Source organism: Elephantulus edwardii, unplaced genomic scaffold, assembly GCF_000299155.1.
Source record: "Elephantulus edwardii isolate Elephantulus edwardi_28Jun2011 unplaced genomic scaffold, EleEdw1.0 scaffold00322, whole genome shotgun sequence".
In the NCBI taxonomy this organism is placed as follows: Eukaryota; Metazoa; Chordata; class Mammalia; order Macroscelidea; family Macroscelididae; genus Elephantulus; species Elephantulus edwardii.
This window is the reverse complement of record NW_006400072.1, coordinates 743,680-768,008: the sequence shown is the minus strand read 5'-3', so window position 1 is coordinate 768,008 and position 24,329 is coordinate 743,680. Positions and strand designations below refer to the sequence as shown.

General features: G+C 41.3%; 1 protein-coding gene across 1 annotated transcript in view; it reads left to right on the top strand.

The window, feature by feature from the left end:
* Window positions 1-24,329, top strand: part of EFCC1 (EF-hand and coiled-coil domain containing 1) — a 79,746-nt gene that overhangs the window by 33,286 nt on the left and 22,131 nt on the right. The window contains exon 3 of the mRNA XM_006901359.1: window positions 8,620-8,636. Within this exon, the coding sequence (XP_006901421.1) occupies window positions 8,620-8,636 (17 nt within the window). The remainder of the gene's footprint in view (window positions 1-8,619; window positions 8,637-24,329) is intronic.

The window sequence follows — 24,329 nt, the reverse complement described above, 5'->3', positions numbered from 1 at the left end:
GGTCCAAGTATAGGTTTCGCATTAGCAAGATCAATTGTTCTGGGATTCCCATTCTTCTCAGAGTCAGCCACAGTTTGTTATCCAAAAATGACTGGAATAGCACATCAGCAGAGAATTGCCATAAGTCCAAGCTGGGTTTAGAAGGGGTCATGGTACTAGGGATATTGTAGCTGATGTTAGATGGATCTTAGCTAAAAGCAGGGAATACCAGAAGAATGTCTGTGTTTCATTGATTATGCAAAGGCATTTGACTGCGTGGATCATAACAAACTGTGGATGACTTACATGTGTTAGTTTAAGGTTATTATTGTCTGCTTTTGTTGGTCCTCTGTATAAAGAACTCTATTTCTTACCAGGCTGATGTAGTTTTCACAGGTTCCCTTATTTTATTTTTCTCTACAGATGCCCTAATTTCACTATCATGTTTGAGGGACAGTTCTTCTAGGTGTGTAGTCTTTGTTTAGCAGGTTTTTCCTCTCAGAGTTGTGTATATCATTCAATGGCTTTCTTTCCTGAATGAGTTCTAGTGCGTGTGCTTAGTCTTACTGGTTCTGCTTTGTAGGCAACTCCATTTTTCCTAAGCTGCTTTCCATATTCTTTCTTTGTCATTGGGTTTGAAATTTTTTATTATACTATATCATAGGATTTTTCTTTGGGGCTTGTCCACTGTAGGATTGTTGAGCTCTTGAATGCATATTTTCTCATTTTTCATAATATTTGGGAAGGTGATATTTTGAAGGTATGCTAAAAGCATCTCTTCTGTTCTGAAATTTCAATCACACAGAAGTTATTCCTTTTTATGGTTATATATATATATGGTGTTTCCCCCCACATTTTCATTCATTCCTTTCTTCTGATTGTTCCTCTGACTGATTGGTACTGGAATATTTGCCCTCCCTCTAATTCTGTGTTCCATTTCAATTCTGCCCTCTTGCCTTTCCAATGTATTATGTGTTACTGACATTTCAGTCCTAATATTCTGAATTTCATTGCCAGTTTTATATAATTTTTTATTTTTATCAATTTTTTATTTATTTGCTCTCTCCCTTTTTAAAATTCCTTTGTTTTCTCTGATTCCCCAAACTTGTTCTCAATCCATTGAAGGCACTTAGCTATCATTCTTTTAAATTTCCTATCAGGGAGTGCCAAGAGAATTTTTTCCTCTGAAGGGTTTTTTGGTTCTGTGTTTCTGTGTTTCTTGTTTAGGGTGCTCTGGTGGCATAATCTGAACGGAGTTGCCCTCCTAACCCAAAGGTGGCTCATCTCTGCTTCCTCAATTCTGTCATTGGCTCCTTGGCCAGGATGGGCAACTTCCTCCTGTGCAATTTATGTTGTTGCTATGTGCCATCAAGTTGGAATCAACTCATAGTTGACCCTGCAACTGGACATGCAATCCACAAAGGTGCCCAGTCAGAAGGAAGGACCCCCCTCAGAGGTGGTACCCCCAACAATTCAGGGTCTGGCTGCAGGCCAGACACAGCATAGGCCTCAGGTGCTCGGAGATAGCATGCACATCTCTAACTGTCGAGTGTGGACATGCTCCAGCACCATAAACAGAATGGCACATGCCTGGCATTGGGTCCCATCAGGATAGGCCCAGGGAGACACTGCTGGTCTCCTGATGCATATATTGGTGGGGAACCACTCCTCTGACTCCCAGGAGTGAACAGGCATCAAGGGACAGATGGAATATTTTCTTTCTACAGCAAGGTGCTGATGTGGACACTGCCATAAGTTTCAGGTTCCCACTCTGACCAGAAAGTTGCCCACAAATGTTCAAAATGCCCATGCTGTGCTTTTGCACTTTACCGCTGTTTCCTTATTCAATATTTTAATTCAGTTTCTTCCTTCAGTCAATTCTTTATTGTTTCTTTTAAAACGTGGTTTCTGGAGTTATCAACTGCCTCTGTTATCTTTGTTTTCTGGTATCTTCGTTATAAATGGGTTGCCGTTTGCCTCATCTGTCATTTTCCTCTGAAGTTCTAATTCACATTCATTTAAATAGACACAAGTGACTCATGGCTACCATATTGGACAACACATTAAGAAACTGGGACTGCTTCAAAGGACTGATGGGTGTATGAACCTCAACTTCCATGACCCTGAGATTACCAGAAAACAGGTGGTGCCTGGCTAAAAGGTACCCCAGACGAAGATCCTGGATAAAGGGGAAATGCAGGACAAAGTGCAAAAAAATGTAAAAATAGGCTTCCTGCTCTGAGAGAGACCCTGAAACTATCATCCTTGTTGTTGCTGCTATGAACCATTGAGTCACTTGTTACTCATAGCGACCCTATGTACTACAGCTCTGAACCCTCCTCTATCTTGAGCCAACCTTATTGTCTCTGACACACCTATCCCCATTATGCCAGTCACTGAGTGAACCCATCTCATCCAGAGTCATCTTCTCCTTTGCTGTCCCTCCACTCTTCCAAGTATGATGTCCTTCAAGGACTGGTCCCTTCTAACAGCATGCCCAAAGAATGTGAGATGGAGCTTCAAAACCCATGCCTCCAAAGAGCAGCCTGGTTTCCACTTTCTCCAGGAAAAATCTGTTTGTTCTCCTAGCAGTCCATGATATATTCAATACTCTTCTTCAGCACCACAACTCAAAAGCATCTATTCTTGTCCTGTCATACTTAGTCATTGTCCTGCTCTCTAATGCTAACAAGTAATTACAAAAATCATGGCCTCGGTCAGGTGCACCTTAGTCTCTAGACTGACATCATTGCTCTTCAGTACTCCGGAGAGGTCCCTGACAGAAGACTTTCCCAGTTCAATTTGTCCTTTGATTTCCTGGCTATTGATACCAAGAGTGTTGATTGAGGAGTCAGGCAACCTGGAACAAACTCATGTCTCAGTCAAGTAGTGTTGTTGTTGTTAAGTGCCAGCACATCAACTACAACTCATAGTGACCCTAAGAAAAATTGATCTGGACCCTGCGTTATCCTGTGCCATCTTCATAATTTCTGATCGACCTGAGCCCACAACAGTCACTGTGTCGTCTTGTTGAGGATCTTCCCATCCTTCGCTGACCCTACACTTTTCCAAGCGTGATGTCCTTTTTCAAGGACTGGCTTATCCTAATGACCTACCCAAAATATGTGAGACAAAGTTTCACTGCCTCCAAGGAGCATCCTGTCTGAACCTCTCCAAGACATATCCATTTGTCCTTCTAGTTGTTGTTAGGTGCCGTCGAGAAGAATGATTCACAGCGACCCTGTGAACAACAGATCAGAACCCTGTTCTATCCTGTGCCATCCTCAAAATCTCTGACACACGTGAGCCCATTGCTGTAGTTACTGTGTCAATCCACTTGGGTGAGGGCCTTTCTCTCTTTCACCATCCTCCCACCTTTCCAAGCATGATGCCCCTCTCCAACAGTCTCTCCTAGCAAAATGCTCTAAGTATTTGAAAGCAATGTTTAATCATTTTTGCCTCCACGAAGCACTCTGACTGCATCTTCTCCAACACACATGTGTTCATTTTTTTGAAGTCCATTTAGTACTCTTCTCTAATACCACAGTTCAAAGAAATCAAGTCTTCTGTCGTCCTTATTCACTATACAACTCTCAGTAGCATAGTAAGTGATTGAAAAGACCATTGCCTGAATAAAGTACACCTTAGTCCTCAAACTAACATCATTTCTCTTCAATAGTTTGTAGAGTTCCCTGACTATAGATTTTCCCAGTGCAATACGTCTGATCTCTTGATTGCTGGTACCAAGTGTATTGATTGTGGATCCAAGTAAGGTGAATTCTTTGACAGTTTCAGTCTCTTCTCCATCTTTCATGATATTGTAAGAATATTTGATTCTCAACATTGACAATGACAGCAATGGAGGCAATCCATATTGAAGGCTGTAGTTTTTTATCTTCTACAGCAAGTGCCTCAAGTCCTCCTCACTTTTAGCAATCGAGGATGTGTTATCTGCATAACGCAGGTTGTTGATCAGATCATCCAGGAGCCTGGGCTGTATGAGGAGGACTGTGGCATCAGGATTGATGGAAGATTCATCAACAATCTACATTATGCAGATGACACAATTCTGCTTGTTGAAACTGAGGAGGACCTGAAGCACTTGCTGCAGAAAATCAAGGACTGCAGGCCTTCAATATGGATTGAAGCCCAACATTAAGAAAACAAAGATTCTCACCACTGGGCCAGCTGGCAGCATCATTATGGATGGTGAAGAGATTGAAATTGTTAACAGTTTTAGTTTACTTGACTCCACAATCAACACTCTTGGTACCAGCAGCCAGGAAATCAAGAGACAAATTGCATTGGGAAAGTCACTCTCCAGAGTACTGAAGAGCAGCTACATTAGTCTGGAGATTAAGGTGCACCTGATCCAGGCCATAGGCTTCGCAATTGCTTGCTATGCATCAGAGAGCTGGAAAATGACTAGGGATGACAGAAAGAGAATTGATGCCTTTGAGCTGTGGTGCTGGAGAAGAGTGTTGAATATACCATGGACTGCTAGGAGAACAAACAGGTTTGTCTTGGAGAGGGTGAAACCGCGCTGCTCCTTGGAGGCAAGGATTCTGAAGCTTCATCTGACATACTTTGGACATGTGACAGGTCCTTGAAGAGGGACATCATGTTTGGGAGGGTGAATGGACAGCACTAGAGAGGAAGCCCCTCAATGAGATGGCTGGATCGATTCAGTGACTGGGGTAATGGGGGTGGGTGTGTCAGAGACAATAAGGTTGGCACAGGATAGAGCAGGATTTAGGCCTCCTGTACAGAGGGTCACTATGAGTTGCAAGCAACTCGACGGCACATAACAACAACAATCCTGATGCCACATTCTTCTTCATAGAATCCAGCTTCTTGAATTATTTGCTTAGCATGCAGACTGAATAAGTACGGAGAAAGGATGCAACCCTGACACTTCTCCTAATTTTAAACCATGTAGTGTTCCTTTGCCACTTAATTTATTAATTATTAATTAAATTTATTAGTATTAGGATGAATATTCTTTAAGTGGTACAGCAGTCGTTTGTCTCTTTGCTGTACTGAATAACTTGGAGCTGCTGTGATACTGAACACTGTGCCATAATCGTGCCAAACACCATAATGGTTACCCATCGTGGACAGTATTTAGAAGAGCTTCCAGACTGATTCAGGTTTGGAAGCAGGAGTGGCATCCACTTCCTAAATCACATGCCTCTGGAAAATAGAGAAATGATGTTAATTATAGAATAGAATTCAGGTTTTTTGTTCATAGGGTTGCTATGAGTCATATTCGGCTTGCTGACACTTAACCTCTGCTAAGTGAGACTAGTGTTATATTTTGGAGGAACATTCTTCTGCTTTGTACATCACTCTCTGTCAATTTGCTGTACTGAGGTAATCTGGGTTTGCTGTGGTGCTGAACCTTGTGCCATTGGGGTGTCAAATGCCATAATGGTCTCCCAATGTGGACAGTGTTTGGTGGAGCTCCCAGTTGTAAAACAGATTTGGAAGCAGGAGTGGTGGCATCTAATTCCTAAACCACATGACTATAGAAGCTCTATGAACTTAGAGAAATGATGATAGTTATAGAAAGGCATTAGATCTTTTGTTCATAGGGTGGCTGTGTGTCATGCGCAACTCAACGGCAATCAACAACAAACAACAGTGTTCCCTTATTCTGTTCATACAGTAACCTCTTGGTCTAGGTAGAGATTTTGCATAAGCACAATTAAGTGTTCTGGGATTCTTCTCAATGTTAGCCATAATTTGTTATGATCCACACAGTCAAATGCCTTTGCATAGTCAATAAAGCACAAATAGACATTCTTCTGATAATCTCGACTGTTAGCCAAGATCCATCTGACATCAGCAATGATATCCCTGGTGTCACTGACACTTTTAAATACAGCTTGGATTTCTGGAAGTTCTCTGGCAATACACTGTTCTAATTGGTTTTTTATAATCTTCAGCAATTTTTATCTTCCATATGATATTAATGATATTTTTTATCACTGTCACAGTCTGTGGCATCACCTTTTGGGGAATAGGAATAAAAATTGATCTCTTCCAGTCCATTGGTCAGATAGTTGCCTTCCGAATGTCTTGACATGGCTTGGTGAGCACATCCAGGACCGCATTTGCTATTTCCTTAAATGTTCCCATGTCAGCCAATTCTTTTTGGTACAGTGACTTTGTATATTCATTCTCTCTCCTTTAGATGCTTCCTGGACCATTCAAGATTTTGTCCATAGAATCCTTCAGTATTGCAACTAAGGCCTTGAAAGCCAAATAATAGACAGGTCTATAAGATGACCAGGCAGCTCTGGTGGCTTCTTGTTGTTGTTATGTGCTGTCAAGTCACCTGCAATTCTTAGTGACCCTGTGAGCAATAAATAGCTCTGAACCCTGCTCTATCCTGAGCCAGTTTCACTAACTAACTCCAATACACCTACCCCCATTATCTCAGTTACTGTGTCAATTCTTCTCATTTGGGGTCTTCCTCTCCTGCACTGTCCCTCTACCCTTCCAAGCATGATGTTTTTCTCCAAGGATTAGTCCCTCCTGGCAACAACATGTCCAAAGTATATGAGATATCTCTTTGTACATTTCATTATAACACTTTGCTTTGTCTTCCCATGTTGCCGTTTAGAATATTCTGTTCAGCTCCTTAACTTCCTGATTTCTTTCTTCCCTTTGCTTTGGTTTCATGGCTCTCTGGTGCAATATTTAGAGTCTCTTCTGACATCCTTCTGGGTCTTTTCCTCCTCTATCTTTTACATTCTTCATAGGTGATAGTCTTGATATCCTCTTACAGCTTCTCTGGTCTTTGTTCATTAACGTTCAAGGCCTCAAATCTGTTCCTGAGGTGGTGTTTAAATTCAGGTGGGATAGACTCAAGATCAGATTTTGGTTCTTGTAGGTTTGATTTCATTTTATTTAGCTTCATTTTAAACTTGAAAATAAGTAGTTGATGGTCTGTTCCACAATTAGAAGCTGGCCTAGTTTTCACAGCTGACTTCTGATCGTCTCCAACAATTCTTTCCACAGATGTCAGAATCTGTAGGCTTAGTGGTAAGGAATTGTGTTGCTAACACAAAGGCAAGCAGTTTGAATCCACCAGCTGCTGCTCCATGGAACAAAAATGGACCATCTCCTCGCATGCGATTAACTGCCTCTGAAAACCCCCTGGAGGGTCAGCTATGGGTCAGTTCCAACTCAACAGTGAACAACAACAGCATAAGCCCTGACAGCAGTTATAGATTGGATAGGATTGAAAATTAGAATTACTGGGCGGAAGTGGGGAAAGTGTGATATTAATATTATAAATGGGTATAATTAACATTATAAACCAAATTTTGATGAAAACCCAATTTTCTTTGTAAACTTTCACTTAACTCACAATAAAAAACAAATTTAGAAGAAGAAATTCTCATACTACTTACTACATTCTGAAATTTAAACATTTCTTTTCATTTGATGACAAAGTAGTTTAGGAACCGTTAAGAGTGATGGTTAAGCAACTTGATGAACATAATTAATGTCACTGAACTGTATGTTAACACATTGCCACAAATGACAGCAAATATGTTTCTAAGCACGGTCGTCAATTTAAAAAGTGTGCGGCAGCATATTAAAAGACCATAAAAATGGCAAATGTTTTGTTACCTACATTTTACTACAATAAAAAAAGTTATTTAGATAAAAGAAGAAGGGGAAAATGTAGGGATAAGGAAAGGCTGTTTGTTGAGGAATGTTGGTGAGGAGAAGGAGGAGACCTCTGGCTAGGGCAAATCGCCTAGCTCCAGGTAAGGGCAAGCCTATCTGACCCAACAGCGCTTAATACGGGATAGAGAACACTCTCTGTGTTTGGCTGTTCTGGCTTGAGAAAACTCGCCACCTGGGAAGAGGCTGCCGCATCTGTTGAGCTGGGAGTGGTCTGCACTGAGCTGAGGTTCTCCTGTCCAGTCCTCATACTCCACATCTACAAATCCACCCCATCCTATCTTCCAGTTTACTCGCCTGTATATAAGCACACTGTAACGCCCAATAAAATAGAGTTGGCTCTCTGAAGCACTCCTGGAGTGGTGTGTATTCATTTTGCTTACCTCCCTCAGGGTGTCGCTGCTCCCTGCTGGAAAATGGACAGCTGTTAGCCAAGAAAGAGAGCTAACATTAATCAAGTGCCTACTAAATTGTGAGCACATGCAATCTTCCTTGAATCCCCATCTTCATCCCACGAGATGGGACTTGTTATGGACTGTCAAGTTAGAACTGACTTGTAGCTGACCGTCCAGTGGGTTTTCAGATATGACTTATCACACAGGGGGAGATTTCCCATCTTTACTCCCACAGAGCAGCTAGTGGATTTGAATCACATGCCTTGGGGTTGGCAGCACAACTCCTTACCAGCAAGCTCCCTCGAGATGGGGCTACTTACTCTCATGTAAGTGCTAGGGATGCTGCGTCTCAAAACCGTGAAGTGGCTTGATGGGAGTGTGCTTGATTGAAAGGCTGGACCCAGGACCCTTTGTGAACTGAGGATCATTGATGATCAGTAGGGCACTGGCACATGAGGGTCTGGGTGCACCCTAGGCTGCAGGCATGGACCAGTTGGCTGACCCCAAGTCGAAAGCCACAGTGGTGAGGACCTTGCAGATACAGAAACAGAGAGTCTCAGAGTAAGGCTGCCGTGGCCCTGGAACATGAGTCTTGAGGTCAGGGGAGAGGTCTAGAAGAGGATGTCTCTGTGGAAGCAGTATCTCCCCAAGGAATGTTCTGAAGATTTGTGGTGAGGTTATATTTGTTTCAGTGACTGGCAGACACGTCTCCTGGCCCTTAGGAGAGAGGACACTGTGGGAGATACAAGCCATCTGGGACAGTCATATACAATCAAGAATTTTCCTGTGTCCCACACTCCTTCCAAATGTCCTGGCAGAATTCATGCAGTAAATTAATTTTGAGTTTTCACTGTAATTATCTGAGACCAGAATCTAAAGAGTTAGATTTACATATAAACACATATTTGGCACAATTCTCATATACAAAGCATTTTCCAGGAATGTAATGCTGTGCAAATTGAGGGATGGTCATACTTTGTTGGAATTTTCCAAGAGTTGCTCATCACTTCAGAACCACATCACAGATGGTGAAATCCTTGTTTTAACTCACTTATAAAATAAAAATCCTGTTAGTTCTAATTCACTGTGCTTGTATCCCAGCGAGTCTCTGTGCATTTTCTCAGCTCTTATTTTAAAATGTCTAATACACAGAAAGAATGCTAATAACATTCAGTTGCTGGTTGCCATCAAATTGAGTCTACCTCATAGCAATCCTGACATGAATGTCAAAATAGAACTGTGTGCTTCTTAAAGTTTCCAGTGACTGAGTTTTTAGAAATACATTACTAAATTTTCTTAAATTCAAAGTTACTCATTGTCAAGTTTAAGGATGAGAAGGTTTGATTATGTCTGTTGTTGTAGTTGTTATTGTTATGTGCTATAGAATCATTTGCAATTCATAGCAACTCTGTGTACAACAGCTCTGAACCCTGCTCTATGCTGTGTCAACCTTATTGTCTCTGTCACACCTAACTCCATTACCCCAGTCACTAAATCATTCCGTCTCATCAAGGGTCTTCCTCTCCTGCACTGTCCCTCCACCTCCCAAGCATGATGTCCCTCTCCGAGGACTGGTCCCTCCTTGCAACATGTCCAAAGTATGTCAGATGGAGCTTCAGTATCCTTGCCTCAAGGAGCAGCCTGGTTTCACCATCACCAGAACAAATCTGTTTGTTCTCCTAGCAGTCCATAATGTAGTCAATACTCTTCTCAAGCACCACAGTTCAAAACCATCAATTCTCCTTCTGTCATTCCTAATCATTTTCTAATTTCAGATGCATAGCAAGTAATTGCGAACACCATTGCCTGGATCAGCTGCAGCTTAGTCTTAGACTTATTATATCTAAGTATTTGCATATTAAAATGTAGAGCCTTGGTGGCTGAATGGTAAGGAATTGCAAATGCAAAGGAATGTGGTTCAAATCCACCACTTTTTCCATAGGAGAAAATTGGACAATCTCCTCCTGTGCAATTAACTGCCTCTTGAAAACCCCCTGGAGTGGGTAAGTTCCTACTCAATGGTACACAACAACAATTATAAAATTATTGTTGTTGTTGTTAGTTAAACAATAAGTCAGCTTCAACTCATGGGAGCCTGCAGGTAATAGAACTAATGTTGTCTGTTCCTGCACCATCTTCACAGCTGTTAATATACTCAGATTCATTGTAGCCATCACGTATTGAGTGCCTTCCAACCTGGACAGCTCATCTTCCCGCACTATACTGTACAGCATTATGCTGTTGTCTGTAGTTCAGTGAATGACCTCATCTGATTCTTCCAACCTTGGCCTTTGTGACTCTCACCAGGTAACTGGATGGGGCTGTGCAAATGTGACATACTTTTGGCCCACCAAGAGGATTGTTTGACTTGCTAATGATGTTAATAAGAAAATAGTGCACTTGTGGACTAGGACCATACAAATCGAGTGTATGGATCCTAGCATGTGGATTGGTAATTTTTGCCATCCTGTTAGTCTTTGGAGGAGGGTCTGAAGTGCTTCCTGCAGAAGGTCAAGGACTGCAGCCTTCAATATGGATTGAATCTCAAGATCAAGAAAACAAAGATTCCCACCACTGGGCCAATTGCCAGCATCATGATAGGTGGTGAAGAGATTGTTAACAGCTTCAGTTTGCTTGGTTCCACAATCAACACTCTTGGTACCAACAGCCAGGAAATCTAAAGATGAATTGCATTGGAAAAGTCTGCTGTCAGGAACTTCTCCAGAGTGCTGAAAAGCAGTGATGTTAGTCTGGAAATTAAGGTTCACCTAAAACAGGGCCTTGGTCTTCGCAATCACTTGCTATGCATCAGAAAGCTAGACTATGACTAGGAATGATAGAAGAAGAATCATAGCCTTTGAGCTGTGGTGCTAGAGAAGAGTATTGGATATACATACCATGGACTACTAGGAGAACAAACAGGTTCATCTTGGAGAGGGTGAAACCAGGATGCTCCTTGAAGGCAAGGATTCTGAAGCTCCCTCTGACATACTTTGGGAATGTTGCAAGGAGGGATCAGTCCTTGGAGGGAGATATCATGCTTGGGAGGGTAGAGGGACAGTGCAAAAGAGGAAGACCTTCAAAGAGATAGATTGACTCAGTGACTGGGGTTATGGGGGGAAGATGTGTCAGAGACAATAAAGGTGGCACAGGATAGAGACGGCTATTTAGGCAACTCGATGGTACATAACAACAGTAACAATTAGGCTTTGGCGTTCTGGTGGCTAGTGATAAGGAGTTATGCTTCAAAACCAAAAGCATGCAGTTTGAATCTACCAGCTTCTCTGTGAAAGAAAGATGGGCTTTCTCCTCCCATGTGATTTACAGCCTCAGAAAACCCACTAGAGAGTCAGCTATGAGTCACTCGACATTCATAACAACAACACTAGGCTTAGAGGAAGCTCTGGTGGTGTAGTCTATAGTGAGTTATGCTGTTGTCCATCATGATTTACAGCCTCAGAGACCCAACACAAGATCACTATGAATTGGAATCAGCTGCATGGCTGTGAGTTTGGGTTTGGGGAGATCTAGGAGCATAGTCTCTAGTGAGTTGTGCTAGTAGCCCAAAAGACTGTGTGCCTCTGGCACTTTAAAACCATCAGTAGCTCCACAGAAGAGGGACATCCTCTCATATTGATGCTCCCCGATTAATACAAGCTTGGAAGCAGGAGTGGCATCTACTTTAGTAATAGCTTGCCTCCGGAAACCCTATGAACCTGGAGAGAGGGTGAAAGTCATGCAGGTGTTGAGGACTCTCCTTCATAGGGTCTCTATGAGTCACCTATGATTCGATGGCACTTAACAATAAGAAGCCCTATAGAGGATTACTATGAATTGGAAGCTACTTGACAGCAGTAAGTTTGAGTTTGAGTAGGCTTAAAATGAGCCATCTCTAAGGCTGAAACAGGATCTCACTGCTGTTGAGAAAGAAGAGCTTCTGAGTGTGGATGTATCCTTTATGCCCAAGATCCCACATTAAGAGCTCCTTGATGCAGGAGACAGAGAGGTGTATAACACCAGAGTGAGGGCAGGCCACAATGAGGGATACTGGAGAGAGGTGGCAGTAACAGAGGCAGCAGCACCCAGAGACTGGCACAAGACAGGGCTATGGCCTTTCCACCTCATGGAGCAAGAAGGCTGGGTACCTGGGGCCAGGAGACTGGCTAGTGAAGTGAGACACCTTATGTATTTGCCAGGGGACTAGGTCTGCTGACCCACAAAGCTGGAACTGAGCACCTTCAGGCGTAGCCTTCATACCAGAGGTTTAAGAGTTTTGGGACACTTAAATTGACATAGTTGAAAGAGTTTGTAACACTTGCCTGAGCAAGGAGAAGCCAGGCTGAGGGACACAGAGAGGGGCTGCCTGTGGGCACAGCCAAGGAGCTGTCTTGATTGGAGAACTAGATCCTGAGTGTTCCTGATCCAAAATGCAAACCCATAATTGTGAGAATGAGTGAGTTCTGTGTGGCCATTGCAAAGAATTCTTGAGACTAGTAGAGGGTTCATGAGTGCTGTGGGAGGGATGACTAGTGTCATAGATATCAACCTTGGGTGGCTGGTGTAATTGATCCTGCTGGTGATTCTACCTCTTCATGTAGTTAGAGGAGGTCAGGTGATGCACAGGTGACATCGTTTTTACAGAGCCACAGATTTTTTTCATTAGGGTCTCTTTGTTTTCTAGAAATCCCACTGAAACCTGTCCACTTTGGGCAGTCTTTGTGGAATGTGACATAAAGGTGGCGTAACATCCAGCAGCACAGCACCCACAAGCCAGATGGACAAATAAGTGGTGAATAGGAAATAGTTATTGTTGTTATGTGCCCTCGAGTTGCCTGTGACTCATAGCAACTCTATGTACAACAGCCCTAAAACCTCCTCTATCCTGTACCAATCTTATCGTCTCTGACATACCTACCCCCATCACCCCAGTCACTGAATCAATCCATCTCATCTAGGGTCTTCCTCTCCTGCGCTGTCTCTGCACCCTCCCAAGCATGACATCCCTCTCCAAGGACTGGTCCCTCCTTGCAACATGCCCAAAGTATGTTAGACGGAGCTTCAGAATCCTTGCCTCCAAGAGCAGCCTGACTTCACCCTCTCCAATACGAACTTTTCTTTTCTTTCTCCTTTACATTACTATGAGGGCATCACGTTAATTTTCACTAAGCAAGTGAGTCCTCACTATTCCTAAATTCTTCCTTTGTGCGGTTACTCACTACAAGGTACCTGTAAGCCGTGAACTGACGCACAACTCTGATGGTCATTCACCAACACACCCAGAGTAACAGAAAATTTCCGTTGCCCAAGGCACGTGTCCCCAACCAAGGTCAAACAAGGTGACACCCTATCTTCTTGTTTCAACTCTCACACTGTGAAAATATATCCTTTTTATGATTTATTTCATGCCACCTTTTTTTGTATGTTGTACTTTTTCTGTTGATTTTGGTGTTTAGAATGGTACTGAGGAGTTGTCTGTTATTCTTCCTTAAAAAGACAGTGCAGGGTCCTACAGAGAAAAGGTGTGTGGTAGATAAACTTGGTTCAGACTTGAATTAAAATATTGTTAGCCATGGGTTCATTGTTAATGATCTGACTCTCTGGGTTAAATAAGGTGTACTTAATTAAAATACACCCAAAACAAGGTTAGTATTGATTGGCTAGCAAAAATGTTGTGGGCCAGGACTTGAAAGAGCCTAAGCCTGTGTATTTTGGAGCATTGTTTCTCATTCCCTCACTTGCTCATTGCTCTGGTGTCAGAACTGACTCAGAGCTGACCCTCCCTTGGGATTCTGAGGCTATAAAGCATGCAAGAGACTGTCCCATCTTTCTCCTGTGGGGCTACTGGTGGATCTGAACTACCAAAGGCCATGGGCTTTGGGTCAGCAGTGCTAGGACTACACCATCAGAGCAGTGTGGTTGATGTTCACTAATTCAATATTCATGCCGACTCTAACACAAAGCTATTGTGAATGTTACTGTCAAGTTGTAATTGACTCACAGCTGCCCCTCCAGTGGGTTTTCAGAGGCAATAAATCACACAGGAGAAGATGACCCACCTTCCATCTTTCTCCTGTGGAACAGTTGGTGGATTCAAACCACTTGCCTTTGGGTTGGCAGCACAACTCCTTACCACTAAGCCTCCAGAGCCCCTTATGGTGAGTAATGCAGATCAATCGTGTATGTGAATATAAAATTTTAGTATAGCATAGGGACATTACTAAGTATTCATTATAATAAGGATATCATTGTTATGGGGTTGGAGCTCTCTGCTGTGGGTCCCAAGGAGCGGGGGAAGAAAGGATTCCAGAAGCATTTGCCAGGCCTCAGACACTCTCCTAGATCTGTGTGGGGTTTGCCATTTGGTATTATTATTTAATTATTCTTTCCCCTTAAACTGGTTCACCTCGTCTTAACTAAACTTATCTTAACCAGAAAGTATATTGCTGCATAAATATAATGACAAATTTTATGTGCTCATTTTATTCTAATAAAATATTAGCATGTACAAACCCCCCAGCCTGTTCATCTGAGTGCCCCCTAAAATCATCTCAGATTCCGGTAGAGGCAGGAGTGCCACATGTTAAGGAGCCCTGTGGATGTCATATCATCCTCATGTTAGCTCTATCTACACTTTTCTGCACTCGGCCAGCATCTACACTTGACTGGAGCCCAGAATGTCAGTTTACTGATGAATGAGTGGGAACAGCAAAGCCATTGTCTTGCAAATGTGAAGCCTGTATTTGGTGACTTCTCACGCACAAGAGCCACGAGGGAGATCTGTCAGAAGGAGGTGATATCCAGAAGCCAGGAGCTGACTGGGCCGTATGACTGTCCTTTCTAGGGGGGAAGGAAGAACAGCGTCTGGCTCTTTCCATATTGTGTAAACCTCTGGGCTGGTGGCCAGATGTGGCCCGGCCTCCAGCAGGAGGAAGACATCAGAAGCTTCCTGGCCTCCAGGCAGCAGGCGTATGTGGCCAGCTGGAGGGAACACCCATCCACGGGGGACTCTGGCCGGAAGTGAGGGTGAGGGAGAATGGGCCTTTCTTGCCACAGAGGCTCCAGAACCTGGGAGGAGAGCCTCACAGATGCCTGATGAATGAGCAGATGTTCTGGATTTACAAAATCTCTGGTCCCATACCACATAATTCTCAGTGTTACAGGGACGGCCTGCAGCGTGACAGGCCCCGAGGCCAAGTCTCAGTGATGTTGGGATGGAGGAGTCCAGCCGTTGCTACTCTCTTCAGCTCCCAATCCTACTTTGGAACTGGGAAGGGTTTTTTACTGTCATCAAGTTTATTCTGATTCATAGTGACTCAGAAACTCCATCGGATTTCTGAGGTTTTAAATATTTTTAAAATTTTGTTATTGTTGTTTTTAGATGCCATCATAATGACCTTATGAACAGCAGATCTGAACCCTGCTCTATCCTGTGCCATCCTCACACTTCCTGACATGCCCATTGCAGCAGTCACCATGTTAGTCCACCTGGTTGAGAGTCTTCTTTTCCTTCGCCGACCCTGTACCCTTCCCAGGATCGTGTCCTTCTCCAAAGAATAGCAAAATGCCCAAAGTATGCTAGGCAAAGCCTCATCATTCTTGCCTCCGAAGAGCACTCTGGCTGCCTCCTCTCCAAGACGTGTCTGTTCTCTTGGCCGTCTATGTCAGACCAAGTTCTGTCTTGTAGTGAGTTTCCATTTTTGTTCTGTATTCATTTCCCTCTCTGTAGGGCTGTTTTGAGTTGGAATCGACACAATATGTCCACTGCCCACTGTTGTTGTTTTCCTGGCCAGAGGGTTGGTGGTCAATTCTTCTGGTCTCAGGGTTGTGTGGACATGATTGCAGTCATCCTTTAGTCCTTTGCTCTTTTTGCTCTCGAATCTTTGCTTTTCCTCACTCCTTACCCCCAGAAAGGAAGAAGCCAATAGTTACATCTTACGTGGTCCTCACACTCCCTAATATAGGATGCAGATGTTATCTTTCAAATTCACATATGCCAAACGATATAGAGATTCCCCGGGACTCCAGTCCTCCTTGAATCTATGGTCCTTCCCACTTAGAAGAATAGCAATTCCAGAACACTTAATTTTGCTCATGTAGAACTTCTGCATGAAGCAAAGAAGTGTTTGGGGGCAGAACTAGGGCATATTGCTTGGTTTAAAATAATGAGATTGCGCATTAGGGTTGTATCTTTTTACCATACTTAGCAGAAATATGTACATTAAGCAAATGATCCAAGAAGCTGACCTCTATGAAAATGAATGTGCCTTCAGGATTGGAGGAAAATTCATCCTGTCTTATGCAGATGACAAACCTGACTTGAAGCACTCACTGAAGAAGATTAAAAAACAAAAACAAACAAAAAAACCCAACCTATAGCTTTCAGTACAGATTATTTTTTAAAAATCCTAACAAGTGGACCTGAGGCTCCATCTGACATACTTTGGACATGTTGCAAAGCGGAATCAGTCCTTGGAGAGAGAGGTCATGCTTGGGAGGGTGGAGGGACAGTGCAGGAGAGGAAGACCCTCAAGGAGATGGGTTGATTCAGTCACTGGGGTAATGGGTAGGTGTGTTGGAGACAATGAGATTGGCAAGGGATAGAGTAGGGTTTAGGGCTGTTGTACATAGGGTCACTATAAGTCACAGGCTATTCAACAGCAAATAACAACAGCTTGACCAATAGGCAATGTTGATATTTTCTCCATTAATAATGGGGAAAAGATTCACATTGTCAAGTCATTTTACTTGGATCTACAATCAACACCCACAGAAGCAGTTATCAAGAAGACAGCTGTTCAACTTACTGGAAAAGATCCATATTTGTTCCCATTTTAAAGTTGATCCAACAGAGTGTGGAAGTTATTGAATAATATAATTAATATCATATGCAAGTAAAATATTGCTGAAGATTATTTTAAAATGGCTGGAACAGTACATCCACATTGAACTGCCAAAAATTCAAGCTGAATTCAGAAAAGGTTATGGAACCAGAGATTACTGATGTTAGATGGATCCTGGTTGAAAGCAGAGAATATCAGAAAGATGTTTGTATTCTTATATTATTAATTTTTTATTATTATTAATTCATTTTAATGAAAATTTACAGAGTTTTTTATTTCCATTTATTCACTGTTGCACTTTTCTCCCTGCCCACCCCTCCCCTCCAGTTCGTTCTTCTCTTTAAAAAATAAAAGAAAAATTTTTTCATTGTTACACATTCCCTCCCCCCAAGTCCATTCCACTTTGTAGCCTTCATTCTGGACTCTTGTCATGACAATAATACCTAATCATATATCCCTTTTAAACAGTTCTCTCTTTTACCTGTTTCAATGCAGTATACATTATTTATCCCATCTTTCTCAGTCTCCCCCCAACCCTGATGTCAGTTACAACAGTGGCACTATGCAGTATTTGTACTTTTGATCTGAGATATTTCACTCATCATAATGTCCTCCAGGATCACCCATTTTGAATAATATTTCATGAGTTCCTTGTTTTTCAAAGTAGTGTAGTATTCCATCATGTGAATATATCACAGCTTTTCTATCCCTTCATTTGTTGAGTTTACTTATATTTTATTGAATATGATCATAACAAATTATTAATAACAACTGGAAAGAATGGGAATCCTGGAACACTGAACTGTGCTAATGCAAAACCTATACATAGGCCAAGAAACAGTTATTGAAACAGAACAGGGGAACGCTGCATGATTTAAAATCAAGAAAGACGTGCGTGGAGTTGCATCCTGTATCCATACTTCATATTCAATCTATATGCCAAGAGATAGTTTGAGAAGCTGAGCTATATGAAGAACATGGCATCATACAGATGACATAACCTTGCTAACAGAAAATGAAGAAGACTTGAAGCACTTACTGAAGAAAATTTAAAAAAAAAAAAGACAACAAAAACATACCTACAGCCATTAATATGGGTTAAGAAGACAAAAATCTTTACTCTTGGATCAAGAGGCAACCTCATGACCGGTGAAGAAAAGATGAAAGTGGTCAATGATTTAATTTTACTTGGATCTACACTCAACACCCATGCTAACAACAGTCAAGAAATAAAAAGACATACTGTATTGAGGAAATAATCTGTCAAGGATCTATTCAAAATGCTAAAGAACAAGATTGTCAGTTTAAAAACTGAGCTGTGCCTGACCCAAACAATGGTCTTTTTCAATTGCTTCATATGAAATTTGGACAATGAATGACGAAGACTGAAGAAGAATTGATGCCTTTGAATTGTGATGTTGACAAAGGGTATAGAACGCACCATGGACTGCCTAAAGAAAAGTCTGTCTTGGAGGAAGTACAACTAGTGTACTTCTTAGAGACAAGGATGATGAAACTTTGTCTCACATGTTCTGGTCATGTTGTCCAGAGGGGCCAGTCCTTGGGGGAAAATATGATGCTGGTAAAGGTAGGAGATCAGCAAAAGAAAGGGAGACCTTCAGTGAGGTGAATTGACACAGTGACTGTAATAATGTCTCGAGCATGTTGAAGATCCTAACAGTGATGCAGGATAAGGCCAGATCTGACCTGTTCATAGCATTGCTATGACTTATAACTGATTTGATGGTACCTATCAACAACGACTATTATTATGGAATTGTCTATTTCTTTTTGCCTTTCTGTTTTGTTAAATATATTTTGGAGGTTTGTCATTGGGTGCATATGTATTTATTATGGTGGTGTCCTCCTGGTGAACTGGCCCTTTAGTCATTATACAATATCCTTCTTTAGCCTTTATGATGGGCTTTCTACCTTAAAGTATATTTTATTAAAAAACCATGAGGCATCATCTCACCCTAGTAACAATAGCAAAGTTCAAGAGAGCAGCAAACAACAAATACTGACAAGGTTGTGGAGAAACTGGAACCCTTATTCACTGCTGGTGGGAGTATGAAATGGTGCAACTACTCTGGAAGGCAGTAACAGCGCTTTCTAAAAAAAACTGGAAATAGCCATTTGATGCAGCAATTGCACTACTAGGAATATACGCAGAAGAAACCAGAACTGCCACCCAAATAGATATATGCACACCCATGTCTATTGCTACGTTGTTCACAATAGCAAAGAGATATAGCAACCCAAAGAGATAGAAACCCAAGTACCTATCAACAAATGAATGGCTAGAGAAGCTGTAGTATATTCATGCAAAAATACTACGGAGGACTGCAAAACAAGGAACTCATAAAATATGGTACAAAATAGGTGACCCTGGAAGACATTATGCTCTGTAAAATATCTCAATCATGAAAGGGCAAATACTGCATAACGAAAAAAAAATACTGCATAATGCCACTGTTACAAAACAGGACTGACATGGGGGTTGGGAGCAAACTAAGAGGAGATAACTAATTAATACTGCACTTAAATCGATGAGGAAAAGAACTGTCTAAAAGAAATATATGATTAGGTTTTATTTGCATTACAATAATCCAGAAAAAGAGGTGCATTGCAAAGTGGACTAGGAGGTGGGAGGGAGAGAGAAAATTGTATAAAAATGAAAGAGTCTTGTTAAAGAGAAAAGCAAACTGGGGTGGGTAGGGAGGAAAATGTGCAACAATGAGTGAATGGAAATCCAAGTTTTCTGTAAATTTGTGTTAAAATATCAATAAAATTTTTTTTAAAAATTATATTTAATCAAAGTTTAATGTTGCTGCTCCTGCTGTTTATTTGTTGTTGTTTGCTTAAATACTTCCCCGTATCTTTTGAGTTTTAGTTTATTTATGTTTTTGTGCCAAAGATGTCTCTTGTTGATAGCATGTTGGTAGGTCTTATTTTATCTGCTCTGCACTCTGTCTCTTTACTGGCTAGTTAAGTCATTTACATCCCATGTGATTTCGGGTAGGTATTAGTTTACTGCAGTTATTTTGTTGTGCGTGTGTGTGTGTGTGTGTGTGTGAGTGTGTGTATTTGTGTATTCTTATTATTGGCAGTTTCTTTGTTCCACTTAATCTTTTGTGCCTAGTTCTTTTAGTTTGTGGATTTTATTTTTATTTCTTGTTATTATAGATTTATGTTTAGTTTTTTATGCTTTTTCTACCTTGCTTTTTTAAAATTTTATATTGGCCTATATGCCAAACCAATGGTATGAATACCAAAATCCATATTCATTGTGTATTACTCATGTACATTGTATTTCACACATTCCTTTCACATTATGTTTCAAACAATCACTCATTATACATTGCGTTTTATAAAATTAGTCACCATTGACCTATATCCACTATCACTCTGTCTTTTCAGATCCCCATTGGATCTTTCCTAATACCCTCCCCACTCCCTCCACTCACCAAACTCTGTTATCCCTCTTCCGCTCCCCCCTTTCCTTTCAGGCTTTTATACACACCTTACTAGTTATCCTTCTATATTTATAATAATGGTCTTATGCAGTATTTGTCTTCGAAAGACAAATCTTGAAAACATTATGCACTCAGCATAAGGCTTTATAGACTCTCTCCAGTTATATAGTATTTTTCAAAATCACTGCTCCTTAGTGCTGCGTAGTATTTCATTCCGTGAATGTACTATGATTTCTCAATCCATTTGTTTGTTGGTGGACATTTGGGCTGTTTCCGTTTTCTTGCTATTGTGAATAACACTTCTATGAACACAGGTGTACAAAATCTTTATTCATGTTTCAATTCTACTTTCCTCAGAGTATATTCTTAGCAGTGGAATCATATGCGATTTCTATGTTGAGCTTCTTGAGGAATCAGTAAACTGCCTTCCAGAGTGGTTGCACCATTTTACAATTCCACCAGCAATATATGAGAGTTCCAAGCTCTTCATATCCTCTCCAACATTTATTGCTTGCTATCCTGTTAAAATTTGCCACTGCTACTGTGGTGAGATACTCTCTCCTTGTGACTTTAATATGCATCTCTTTTATTGTCACTGATTTTGAATATTTCTTCATGTGTCTATTGGCTGTACAAATGTTTTCCTTTGTAAAAAGTCTTTCCCTGACTTTTATCCATTTTGTGATTGGCTTATCAGTCCTTTCCTTGGGGAGGCCCTCTAGTAATCTGTAAACTTTTGTTATAAGACCCTTATCTGAGATGTCATTGCCAAATGTTTTTTTACCAGTCTATAAGTTTTCTTTTCACCCTACTGGAAAAAGGTTTTGACACACACAGGAACTTAATTTTTAGAAGATCCTATTTTTTTAGTTTTGTCATCTCCTGGTTATGTATTTCTGGCTCTGTTTGTAAGTCTGTTTATATTATAGGCTCAGTCTTTTAAATGTGGTCCCATTTTGTCTCTTAGGATCTTGGGGTTTGGACTTTACCCCTAGGTAATCCACCTTGAGTTCATTTTTTTGTATGGTGTGAGGTGTAGCTTTTTTGCAGCAGATATCTAGCTTTTTGCCTGATTCAGTGGCCTCTTCTTAGGCTGCTGGGAGCAAGAGATGAGCAGTAGGTAGAGGACTGCAGTTTTTTTGTTTTAAGAATAAATTTTCCAGGGGAGCTCTGGTGGCCTAGTGGCAAGGAGCTGCAACTACAATCCCAGAGGCACACGTTTCGAATCCACCAGATGCTCTGCCGGGGAAGAGGGGCAGTCTCCTCCTGTACCAGTCAGATCTGATTTGATGGTACACTCACACGAAAATAATAATTAAAATTTTTTAAAAAAGAATAAATTTCCCTTGTTTTAAGAATAAAATCAGAGATCCAAATTCAGGCAGCATTCCAGGAGCCTGGGCTCCCTGGAGATCTTGATTTTAGAAACTGAAACTGAGTCTGGGATTCAGGGTAGGTCAAAATGGAGACTGAAATCTGGAAGACACCAACATTTAGCTGCATAGAACTGGCTGACAGCCCTTAGGGTGTGCGTGTATGTGAAGAAGAGAAAGGGTCAACAGTGGGCCCAATGCACACCATTTAGTGGCCAGGCTGGAAAGGAGAAACTAGCAAAATAGACTGGAAGGAAAAAAAATCTTGGCAGAATGGTCTCCTGGTAGCCATATCAAGACAGGAGACAGAGTTATTCTAGTGCATGGATGACCTAGCATCAGTCTTTTCTCTGTAGATCATATTTGATGAGTCCTGAGAAACAGTTGCTAGATTTGCCAGCACATAGATGCCACAACCTTGCTTGCTGAAACTGAGGAGGACCTGAAGCTCTTGCTGCAGAAGGTCAAGGACTGCAGCCTTTACTGTGGATTGAAGCTCAACATCAAGAAAACAAAGATTCTCACCACTGGGACAATTGGCAGCATCATGATAGATGGTGAAGAGACTGAGATCGTTAACAGCTTCAGCTTACTTGGCTCTATAATCAACACTCTTGGCACCAGCAGCTAGGAAATAAAAAGACTAATTACTTTGGGAAAATCTGCTGTCAGGGACCTCTCTAGAGTACTGAAGAGCAACAATGTCAGTCTAGAGACTAAGGTGCACCTGATACAGGCCATGGTCTTTGGAATTACTTGCTATGCATCAGAAAGCTGGACAATGACTAAGGATGATAGAATAAACAATGTATTTGAGATGTAATGCTGGAGAAGAGTATTGAATATACCCTGGACTGCTAAGAGAACAAAACTCTTGGAGAAGGGGAAACCAGGCTTGCTCCTTGGAGGCAAGGATTCAAAAGTTCCCTCTGATATACTTTGGGTGTATTGTAAGGAGAGACCAGTCCTTGGAGAGGGGCATCATGCTTCAGAGGGTGGAGGGACAGCAAAGGAGAGGAAGACCCTCAATGAGATGGACCGACTCAGTGATTGGGGTAATGTGAGTAGTTGTGTCAGAGACAATGAGGTTGGCACAGGATAGAATAGGGTTCAGAGCTGCAGTACATAGGGTTGCTATGAGTCACAAGTGACTCGATGGCACATAACAACAACTGAGGTGGTGCAGCCTGTAGGGTATTATGGTTCTAATTACCAGTGGCTCCACTGGAGAAAAATGGGTACTCTTCCCCTGTAGGATTTATAATCTCAGAAACTCAGTGGAGGGTCAACTCTCAGTCAGTTCCCACTCAACTGTGAACAGATTCTTAGAAGCACAGTGTGGCGCTTCTAAAGGATGGTGGCAGAGGGAAGCATATGGTCATTTGGGTGATGAAAATAATTTTTTTTGCTTATTTTAAGATGTGGATGTCCCAGCACATTTGTACAGTTAGAGAATGATCTTATGGGAGGATTTAAATAGGGGCGTGATAATCAAGAGATGCAAATCAAAACAATGAGATGCCATCTAACCCCAATAGCAGTAGCAAAGTTAAACAAGACAACAAGCAACAAATGTTGGAGCAGATACAGAGAGACTGTAACTCTCATGCACATCTGGTGGGATTGTAAAATTGTGCAGCCACTGTGGAAGGTAGTGTGGCATCTCCATAAGAAGTTGAACAAGGGTTGGTTTTCTTTTTATTATTTTCTCTGGAAGATCTTCCAAGTATTCCTAAATTTTCTCAGTTTTTACTTAGTGCTTTTGGTCAAATTTGAAAAGACTCCTATTATTTCCAAGGATATAGTTTCCCAATATGGATTGGTCTTATTTTCCTTTTCTTGTCATATACAGCTAAAATCAAAATTAATAATAAAACAAAAAGGTATTCAGGAAACTGAAGTCAGGAATCTCTCCTTTCATATATTACATTATACATAAATGCTGAAGATTTCTAAGTAAATTTGTCTTTCTTTTTTTAAAGGACAACTTCTTCATCTAGAGCTTAAATAACATCATATTCTGTCCCTCCTTAAACTATTTTCAACAAATTCTATCCCTTTTCTATGGATTTCATTAATTTCCCCCTATTTTTTGCCTCAGAGATATAATCTTGCCCCACTTAAAAAGAATACAAGTTACTATTTCATTGTAACAAAATTAAAAAGAAAAAAAGTGGGCCATGATAGAAGAAGTGAAATACCAATTCCTTCAAAAAGTGTAGCAAACAACACATCTTCCTGGGAAAACACTTAATTCTGTTTCTGTTTTTCTGCAGCTGAGATTTTCTTCTTGGAAAATTCCAATGCATGTCCCCATCTGCCCCACTCTCCTAATAGTCCCATCCTCTGTGGCTTCCTCTTTGGGACCTGCAGTGATCTAATTAGGACAGGAGCTGGGCTGGGTCACCCCACACATGTGATCTCTGGAGCCATGAGTAAGTCTGCCTGTATTTAAAAACTGTCTCCTCTATTTCTATACACATGGATTTCACCTGATGGTATGCATAGGAATCAGATCGATTACATCTATGGAAAGAACCTCTGGAGAAGCTCAGTATCAGCTGT